The sequence below is a fragment of the Nymphaea colorata genome, chromosome 8 (assembly GCF_008831285.2).
Source record: "Nymphaea colorata isolate Beijing-Zhang1983 chromosome 8, ASM883128v2, whole genome shotgun sequence".
NCBI lineage: Eukaryota > Viridiplantae > Streptophyta > Magnoliopsida > Nymphaeales > Nymphaeaceae > Nymphaea > Nymphaea colorata.
Window position 1 is genome coordinate 16,212,082 of NC_045145.1, and position 10,568 is coordinate 16,222,649.

General features: G+C 40.7%; 1 protein-coding gene across 1 annotated transcript; it reads right to left on the reverse strand.

Annotated features, from left to right (window-relative positions):
- Positions 1–2,057: 2,057 nt before the first annotated feature.
- On the reverse strand, positions 2,058–5,969 carry LOC116258989 (14-3-3-like protein). The gene is made up of 5 exons (XM_031636560.2): positions 5,809–5,969; positions 4,523–5,037; positions 4,296–4,418; positions 2,555–2,671; positions 2,058–2,423 (listed from the first exon to the last, which is right to left on the reverse strand). The coding sequence occupies exons 2-5, from the start codon at positions 5,006–5,008 to the stop codon at positions 2,358–2,360; spliced, it is 792 nt and encodes a 263-aa protein (XP_031492420.1). The 5' UTR covers positions 5,009–5,037; positions 5,809–5,969; the 3' UTR covers positions 2,058–2,357.
- Between the last annotated feature and the right edge of the window lie 4,599 nt (positions 5,970–10,568).

Consider the following 10,568-nt stretch of genomic DNA (forward strand, 5'->3'; position numbering starts at 1 on the left):
GTTTTTCAAAAATTTAAAAATGAACGCTCCCAATTACTCTTCTATTGACACTTGGCAATGGCAGGCTCCTCATTGGCTAATCCACAATCTCCGGAGTCACTTTCCACTTTACGCTGAATGAAGATAGCAGCCATAAGCTAGAGGTCACTTGCATTTACTCAATCAATTCTCATATCGTCTGCGAAATGCTTTCATGGTCTCATTGCATGTTTTTCCTTCTTTATTCAAGATGTAACGGACTTGAACCCTACTCACAACTAAACCAAGCCTACCTTAGCCCAGTCTAAGCTAACCGAGCTGGCTTCAGGCTATATATATATATATATATATATATATATATACACTTAGGTGTCTGCTACTAACAATAAATAACCATATTCAGATTGAGTAAAAAAAGACGAGAACCCATGAGTGTGCACCCAAATAGAGAGGCAGCTGGCCGTCCCCCACCATTTTTTCCATGCTTTTTTGTTTTGAAATTTTCGAACCAGAGACTTTTGGCTCGCCTAAGATCGTTTGTGTTTACCTTTTTTTTTTTCCTTTCCTTGGGAGGACGGACAGTGTCAACTTCTTAACCGGTAGATGCACGCCTTGCTAGGTTTCCCTTTGGTTGTCGAGTGGCATTCCTCTCTAAACCAAGTAAATTCCGTCGTTTTTGGGGCCTTGCAGGAAAGGCCTCAAATCCCATGTGTAAAGCTCTCGTCCGTTCATTAGCCAAACAGATGAAGGAATATATTTGGATGGACAGAGGAATAGAAGAACCACATTTTAAGTAAATTCCTTCTTTTTTGGGGCCTTGCAGGAAAGGCCTCAAATCCCATGTGGTAAGCTGCCAAACCGACGAAGGAATAAGTTGAATGGACAGAGTCATGGAAGAACCACATCTCAAGCAAATTCCTTCTTTTATGAGGCCTTGCAGGAAAGGCCTCAAATTCCATGTGGTAAGTTGCCATCCGTTCATTAGTCAAACCGATGAAGGAATAACTTGGATGGACAGAGGAATGGAAGAACCACATTTTAATTAAATTGCCTCTTTTTGGGGGCCTTGCAGGAAAGGCCTCAAATCCCAGTGGTACGCTGTCATCCGTTCATTAGCCAAACCGATGAAGGAATATACTTGGATGGACAGAGGAATAGGAAAAACATGAAGACCTATAGCTCATCAAAAGGCTGGTTTTGCAACCTGAAAGAGATTTCGGCATTTAATATATAAAATATGAGCAAAATAGACCATCAGGAGAACCAGAAAAACCTGAACCAGGTGCAGACCAGCAGCCCTCCCTTGGTGCTGTCCCAGAGCCTGCTAATAGGGTCTCCTCGAATACAACCACGGTTATTTAATCAAAATATACTTTTATTACATATTTAAAACTTCAGAGAACTAAAGATACTAATATTGAGTTCATTTGACCTTAAGGTCATGTTGAGACGAGTGTTCATCCTTCACCAAATCGAACAAGCAAATTGAAAGCCTGACAATGACGGTTCCTATCAAGTGCAAAAGACTGATTTAAGTATCACAACACCGATTACTCGTTAGACAAATATCATATCAACACATGGACAAAACGGATCTGCCACTGTCATCATCCTTGATGAGGAGGCAACCCAGACTAGTTAAGCGCCAGAGCCATGCAAGAGAGGATCAGGCCGTCCCCCGTTTCACCACCCACCTTACAAAGCGCACTGCGATGAAATCCGTTCATCCGAATGTCATCACATGTCAGTACAGGACAGCGTCTGATCAACAAAAATTACAGAGTCTGTGAGGTATCCAACAAGAAGCGGAGAAGATGCCACCTTGCCAATGTTCAAAGAGTTCTCACATTTCTAAAGCAGCTACCATCTAAGCTAAAAGCTCATGAGACAAGGCGCCGCCTCTTGCAAGGCCGAACCTGAGATTATACAAGGTGAAATACTATATTCTACCAGTCAAACGCATTTATGAGGTACTTACAAGGGTTCGTAAGGCAACTTTTCCTCCAAATATTGGGAAAGGCAAATTCAAAATCAGTGAAATAATTCCCATGGACCAGAGGCAAAAGGGAGAGAGACAGTTTTTCAACACAACAAAGGATTTCCAACAAGCAATACTGCCGCTAGGGCATCGAACACCGCATTCAACAATTACACCACCTTATACTTGGCTGATATTAAAAAAAACTAATCAGCTGCGAAATTTTCCCCCACATGAGAACGTTCAAGCACGGAGGCTATGAAGGTATTAAACAAAAGCAGAAATAGTTTCATATATGCGGCAAAGTTCCTATGACCTAAAATCAAACCTCCTAAGGCAATACATAAAATCTGTTTTCAAGGAAACACGATACTGACACCACCTATGACAAGTACACAGATCACTGCCCATCAGCCCCAGTCTCAGGTTTTGATGCGGCTTCCTTGATCTCATCCCCCGCATCCTCCTGCCAGCCATAAGTATAGCGTTAGAAAGGTAAACAGTAAATACATGAGGGTGGTGTGTGTGTGTGTGTGTGGGGGGGGGGGGGCGGGGGGGAGAGAGAGAGAGAGAGAGAGAGCGGGAGGGGATGCCAACCTGTATATCGGAGGTCCAGAGGGTCAAATTGTCACGGAGTAGCTGCATGATCAAGGTGCTATCCTTGTAAGATTCTTCACCCAGCGTATCTAATTCTGAGATTGCTTCATCAAATGCCTGCAAATAAACACATTTGGTGATGACATTTCTACTGGTGTTCGGCAGCATGAAGATACGCACAAGCAGAAATAAGGAAAGCAGGAATTTTCTATGATTGGCCATTCATTCAGGGCGAATTGTTGACAGACCTCTAGTAAAAAAGAAAGAAAGAAAAGAAAAAAGCAGGAATAGAACACAAATATTAAGTTATTAATGATAAATGTTATACAATATGCATAACTATCATCACCACATCAGCATATTCATGCGCATTCTTAAATAGGGTGGATTGTGACACCCCATCAGAAAACTTGAGTATATTTTTTATATTAATAGGATTGTGAATTCTTGAAGAGTTAATAAACCCTGACGCCCTAGTTCTACTGTACTAATTGTCCTAGTGTGTTCCTTTTTTAAGATTTAAAATGAAAATGGTTACTGGTAGCAATGTCGAAATCCATCACCTTGAATACTTGATCAGTTGTGGACAAACAAAACTGAGGAAAAAAGAGAGCTGTAACATACATGGCTATGGAAGGTCCAAAACACCAAATTCAAGAATCAAGATCATGTGTCACAAACATCAATATTGAGACTACACCAGGAGATACCTTCATGTTTGTGGTATAAGCTCTATATGTTTATGCTGCTAGTTATAAATGACCTGATGCCCTACCAACCATATGGGCAGAATGAAATCACTTTTTACACAAAAAAATCATGTACCCTCCAACCAATATACATAAAAAAGGTTATCTAAAGCTGAAATGGGCAACCAAAATCATGATCAGTAAACCTACAACAGAATTTTTCAGCTAAAATAACTACCATGATACAGACAACATGTGCACTCAACATAATGTTATATGCCCATAGCTTTCCTCAGGCTCCAATTACACATCTTTTAGTTTTAACCGTGACAAACATGCAAATGAAGACCACATAATCAAAGAGAATATATGGTTATTTAACTGTAAACATCCTCCAACATCTGGACAAGCGTTCTTGCTATCCCTTAGAAGGCTAAAACAATATGGGAGAGGAGAGTAGGTAGACTTCTAACCATATAAAGGTAAAACATAAGTGAACAAGGGGTCCAGGACAAGCACAATACAAGAAGAGACAGTATACAAATTTTGAATGCATCGCATGCATCATATAGCAGCATGAAAGGGACATCACAAGTCCATAAAGCAAGATAAAACACCCAGTAAAATCTTTTCCATTAAGTCATTACACTCCCCCCCTCAGCTTCCAGTTATTAGGCAGTAATTCAAGTCACGCACAAGCACTCACCCATCAGGTATTAAGTAGCAATGCAATTGCAATCTCACAGCAGAAACTCAAATTTCACAGACATTAGCTCCACAAAAGCAAAGTTCTTTGACCTAGATTAACAAACTAAAGAGTGGTATTACAAAAGAAATTAGCCTAAAATCTAAAGTACAAATTCGGTGCATAGATTCTCATCCCAAAAATGCAGCTGGCAGCAATTGCTTTGGAACATGAACGGTATCTCAATTTTCTTCAAGTCATGCTCCCAAAGCTAGAAAAGGCCAGCAATCAAAGTAAAATTATGAAGATTGTGCCATGTATATAAAAAAAATGTACGAGCAAAGGAAAGAAAAGAAGCAAAACTTGCCTGCTTTGCAAGATGGCAAGCTCGATCAGGTGAATTCAGAATTTCATAGTAGAACACTGAAAAGTTCAGGGCAAGTCCAAGCCTAATAGGATGGGTTGGAGCCAAATCAGCAAGAGCAATATCCTGCCATCAGAAATTCGGTCAGAAATGCTTACAGATATAAAAACCCCAAAATCTAAATAAATAAAAACGAAGCAAACAAGTTCAGGTTTATTTTCGCATTTAACCTGTGCCGTCTTGTAAGCCAACAATGTACTTTCAGCAGCTTCTTTTCTCTCGGCACCAGTCTTAAACTCCGCCAGGTATCTGTGATAATCACCTTTCATCTTGAGATAAAACACCTTTGACTCAGCAGCGGTAGCAGTTGGAATCAGGTGTGATTCAAGGAGGCGCAAGATGCCATCACAGATCTTGCTAAGCTCAGACTCAATCTTCCCCCTGTATTCCTTGATTGCTGCAACATGATCCTCATTGCCACGACTCTCTTCCTTCTGTTCAATGGACGAAATGATTCTCCATGAAGCTCTTCTGGCTCCGATAACGTTCTTGTAAGCTACAGACAACAAGTTGCGTTCCTCAACCGTGAGTTCTTCAACATCAACAGTTTTTGCTACGTTCTCCATAAACTCGACCATCTCCTCATAACGTTCCGCCTGCTCGGCCAGTTTGGCCATGTATACATTCTCCTCCCTTGAGGATTCAACAGGCGACATGCTTTCTTTTCACAGTCACAAGCACAGGTCTGAAAACGTTCCCATAAAGAAGGGGAAAAATAAATTAGAAACTCCAACTAGTGTACAGCAACTTAAAAAACGTGATTCACCACGATAACATGTCCGAACCCAAAAAAAAATAAAAGCGATGAGCTATTTTTGAAATATTGCGGCCAACACAAAGACGACTATTAGCAACAAATAAAAATTCTCACCCGGTAACAACATCAAAAAGACAGGTCAAACGAACAACCAGATCTACAAATAAGGGGAAGAAAATGAGAGGGGAATAAAAGAGGAAGAAAAATGCGGGGCAAAAAAGGAGGAAGCAACGAACGGGAAAAAACAGAAACCACAAATTAATAAAGTTCATGTACTGGGTGTAACAAAAACCTAACCTATGCTTCTTAATCATAATGATGACATCTCAGTCAAAGACTCAAAATGCTACCCGTAGCTTATCACCAAAACAAGCAAGAAATGAGATTAAACCCAACATACAATCAGATGCCACAACAAAAAAAAAATGACGAACAAGACGCTGGAAGCCCCACGCAAGAATGAGAAATTCGCACGGACTAAAACGACCAAGAAGCAGGAGAAACACAATAAGAAAAACGAAAAGAAAACCCTAATTCCTGCTCTAAACCCTAGAATCGAAACGAAGAAAAAAAAAAACAGAGCCACTAACGAAAAAAGCAAAACAGAACCAGGGAAAATCACGTCGATCATGCGAAAGGAAACGAAAAAAAAAACGTAAAATAAACAAAACGCATGCATAAACAAATGAATGAAAGTACCTCAGATCTTCTCCTAGGGCAAGGCAGATCCCTCTCCTCTCTCTCCCTCTCACTCTCACAGAAGGGGAAACCTGGACGAAACGAGCAGGCCCCGCCACTTATAGTGGCCCGAGAACAGCGCTCCAACCACTCAGCTGCGACCACGTCCGTAGATATTGCGATGCTTCGCAAGGAGAATTTGCCACGTATACAAAAGGGTCAAAGGAAGGAGAGTCGTTGTTTTCTACAGCTTCCTTCTCATCCCACCGTCCTCGACGACCTCGACGGCCCTTCTCCGTTCCCCTTTTCGCTATTTTCAAATAGGTCTTTTGCAACAACCCCCCGCTTTATCGATCCTAATGCCGAACAGTCCTTCCGTTTTGTGATTTTATAGAACTCAAGAGAAATGCAGGTCCACATCGTTCCGTTGTCTTGCCAATTTCGTGGGAAAAAGGCGAAAATAAAGAAGACGACGATGACTATGGCCATGGTGGTCGCGGTCAAGGGAGTGGGAAGAACGTGGTACGAGCTCGATGATGACGGACTTAAAAGGTCTTGTCCTTGTTGGTTTTCTCGTTATCTCCACGCTTATCACAGTCATCATCCTCATTCGAAATGTAATAGCGGTCATGGATATAAATTGCAATGGTGATGCTATTGCTGATGAAAAGGGCTGCAGGAGGTGATCGTAGCAATAAAGAGATTTTGGCAATGGTCACAGGTTGTCGGTGTCGATGATGATCACGATGAGAGGTTGTTTCTGCTCGACCTTTGTTTGTTCAAACATAATTTGGCGTTGGTTATACTGAGAGTTTGACGGTCTAGAAGAAACAAACAAAACAAAAAAATGAAAGATGTTTAAACCTTCATGAAGATGATTCTGGAGAGAGAAAATGGTAACTTGTGTGAAGGGAATTGATTTGAATGCAATAGTAACCATTTCGTCAAAGATTTGAATGTGCATGTTGGTTTCTGATTTGAATCCCAATGTGGTCGACTTCAACGCCATTGTCGTGGGGACTCTTTCCTGGAATTTCTCTCGAGATCTACTGTTCGTACTTCCATATTATTACCATGGAATTTTCACGAATCTGCAGGCAAAAGATTTTGTAAGAGCAATGTCACTGCATTTTCCGCGGTGAGTCCCACTACTTTTACAAATTGAATGCCTCAGGGAGTCTGCTTGGCAAGAGGGGCCTAGTTGCATGTGGGAAAACAATTCTCCCACCTAACGTCCAGCTATATGAAAAGCCCCGTCGTCTTGATTAATGGAGACAATCTGACTAGCCGTTCCAAAATTTCAAAAGGTAATATATTTGGGCCAGTAAAATCAAACCGTAGCTAAAGGCTCAAAAGTTTTGCAAGGGCAAGTGATGTTTTGGAGAGATACCCCAAACAGGGTCGAAGACCCACCACTTTTCTCTCTGGGTTCGACATAGTCATCAATTAAATTACAGCACGTCCATTGTTTGTAATCTAAAAGAGTAGCATTCGCTGGAATCAGATCGATGATCCAACATTTATTGGTCTGTCTGTTCGACCAGTTATGTTTTGCCGCCGGGACCATTTTCAGGGTAAACGATTGAACGTCTTGTGTTCAAAACAAAATCAGGGGGCGTAAATAGAGGTGCAACAGGATCGAACTTGGCTGATGAATCAGGTTAAATTCCTAATGCATCATACAAGAGAAAAATCAAGGAAAAGGGGAGGTTTTCGAGATGATAGGACCAAGTTCATGATGTGAATGAAAGATCTCTCGGGCGAGAAACAGTTCTACGCCGAATGACAGGTGCCAACTGTCATTTGTCGGAACCAGAAGGAGTGAATGCATTCTCGAGAAGAGAGAAAAGCTGTAGCGGTGGCCACCCTCCAGATTCGGATAAAGATAGATAGTCAGATGCTTGCTGGATCTCACCTAAGTCAGAGCATCAACAGATGTGCTACAATCTTGTCCCTGTTGGCCTGTTCATGCTGATATGCATACTGAACAAGGCAGGACCATCTGAATCTTGATTAGCTTCTCTGTTTTAAATTCTTAAATCATATCCCATGTGTATTCTGACGACATGGGGATGCTTAAGGTTGCACTATCTCTATCTACTGATTCAAGTAAAGCTCAGCAACAAATTGGAGGTTGTATTTTTCAGGTATTAATGAGATCATATGAAAACGATTCCTGGTGAACTTTTTGAGAAAGAACCCAAAAAGCCTCAAAAGCTGTATCTAAAATTTCAAAAAGTGCATTAGTTTCTGATGGAGAGATCATCTAAGAATGCTGAAAGTGACCGCATTTTCTTACTTCGCTTGTCGATGAGTAAGAGGGCCTAAAAAGCAAGAAAATTATCCGTCACTGTTGCGTCCAACTCGAGTCTCTCTGTCAAAGATAAAATTAGTGTGCAGAAAATAAAGAGAAAGAGGGTAACTTTTTGGTGCAGGTGGCTGTTGCGTCCAACTTGGGGAGCACATGCACTTCTCCTGCAATGGCTAGGATGCTGGAAAAGATGAACGGCCAGGTTGGTCCTTCCGGCAATGGACAAAGACTGCCAAATATTAGCTGTGACCAAACAGAAGGGATTAAAAAAAGACAGTTGTTGGCAGCTAATATCTTTCGCAATTGGTTACTTTATGAAAAGAAAGAAAGGGTGCGCAATTTTCTTCATGCGGAAGAAGTAAGAAAAAGTGCTCGATTTTCTTCATGGGAAACAGTTTAATGTTGAACCCATTGCGTTTTTTTTTTTTTTTTTTGATCTCATCAGCCTGACAATCTCCACCATACTAATTGATTACTCTACCAACAACTCGTTTCTTTCAGCGCTTTGCCGACTCTTTCCAAAGCCTGCTAAGGTCAAAGATCGAACCTGCTTTTGTTTTATTCAGTAATTTCCTGATTCAGTTTTGGAAGAGACCTATCCGCGTTTGATTAATTAACAGTTAAGAGGATCTCTGTTGGACAAAATGTATCGTTCTACAGGCCAAAATGGTGCAATCCTCCACAACTTTCGCTGCTAAAACAAAAAATGAGACCAATCCATCGCAATACATTATCAAACTAAACAAGTAATTAGGGGTTTACACAAAAAATGAGGGCTGCATAACCTCTGAGCAAGCGATTAGAGTAAAACCAACAAAGACTTGGTTCTTTTCTAGATGATAAAATTCTCCAAACCATTCGTTTGCAGAAGTTAGGAAATGACTGTTGTTCTCTTCCAAATCCATGGACCTCTAGAGAGGGCTGAATCTGACTATGGAGCCATGGATTACAAGTTCCTTTTACAATCCTTGCTTTTTTCAAGCGAGGAAGCTAAGATCTCTGTTGAAATCCATCCAAAGACCTCCCCCCACCTCCGATCCTGGAAGAAAATCCAAAATCTCCGGTCACCTCGGATCCGACTCACGCAAAAACAGCCTTGGGAATGTAGATTGGTTAACGAGCACAGTTTGGTTTTTTCACTTTACCAAATCCGTCCAGTTCTATTACGTATATATTTAAATTATTAGTCTGAAGTTTGACCAAAGAACATCCCCAGGTAAATGGTAAGCTTGCATTCAAAACCAAGCAACACGCAGAAGTATCTGTAATCCTGTGCAATTTGAAACATCCGCTTGGAACAGCACATGATGCCTTTACTACAGATGATGCTCCAAATCGAACTGAGAAATTTCACAGGGCAGAGAATAAGATACTGAGTAGCTGCACTCATCCAAAACCAAAGGCATGCTCGCCAGGCAACGTTTCCAAATAAAGATTGGCAACAACAGGATAACCATTTCTATTTCTTTTGGTATGAAAGGGAAGAGAATCAACAGAAAGCTTTACAGTGGCATCTTTTACGGCAAAAGGATCAATTGCGTTACATGCTTTTGAATCAAGATGGACAGAAACCAATACTAATCCTACCACTTTCTAGCCAAGATGGTTTCGCAGTCCAACTTTCTTCCCAGAGGTGATCTATAGTAGTTGCATGTGTGATTGGGATGGTTTTCAGGAACCCTTCCTTTTTAATGCAAATCTGTTGGGAGTTGGGCTCCCTCCATTTTATTCCAAAAAATCAAATAATAAAATAATCGAGAAAACCAGAACCATATTCTGTAGAGATCGCACTTTAGTTTAAATTCGATGGAATGTTTCAGCTGCAAACAAACATGGAACTTTGGTGTCGAGTTTTGAAGTTATTATGTAACTTTAGTGCCGGCATTAAAACTTCATCAAGCAAGTGAAACTTTAATACAGGAAGAAATTTTTTTTCTGTTAAAACTTCTCAACGCCTGGAACAAAAATTCATGAAATCAAACGAATGAGTTGAATAGAAGGTAGAACAAAAATCCACCAAAGCAAATACTCGAATAAGCTACCATAGTAAAGGTCTTGGGTGTTACTTGCAGGCCATGACCTGTAAGGCGGCAGAAGATTTGGATATCGTGTTCAAGGCAACGAAGTTTTATGGACTTGAGTGTCCGAAGATATCTCTCTTTGTTTTGTAAACAGCAGGCTATGTAGAAACTTGGTTTTCATACAATTTTTGGAACTTGCACTGCAAACAATTTTTAGAACACACTGTTTTGAAAACATAGTTTTGTCAAAATTGAGTTTTTCAGACCCAATTTCAACCATCACATTGCACTCAGCTTTCTTTCACTGATCATTTGCTCCATTTTGGTCAACTGCCATGTAGCCGTTTTTGTGCATGCGTTTGTGCATACGATCATAAGACCACTTCTCAGTGTAAAATTTTACATAAAGGCCAAATTCAGACGCAAACAATCAACTTACGAAAGCCTAA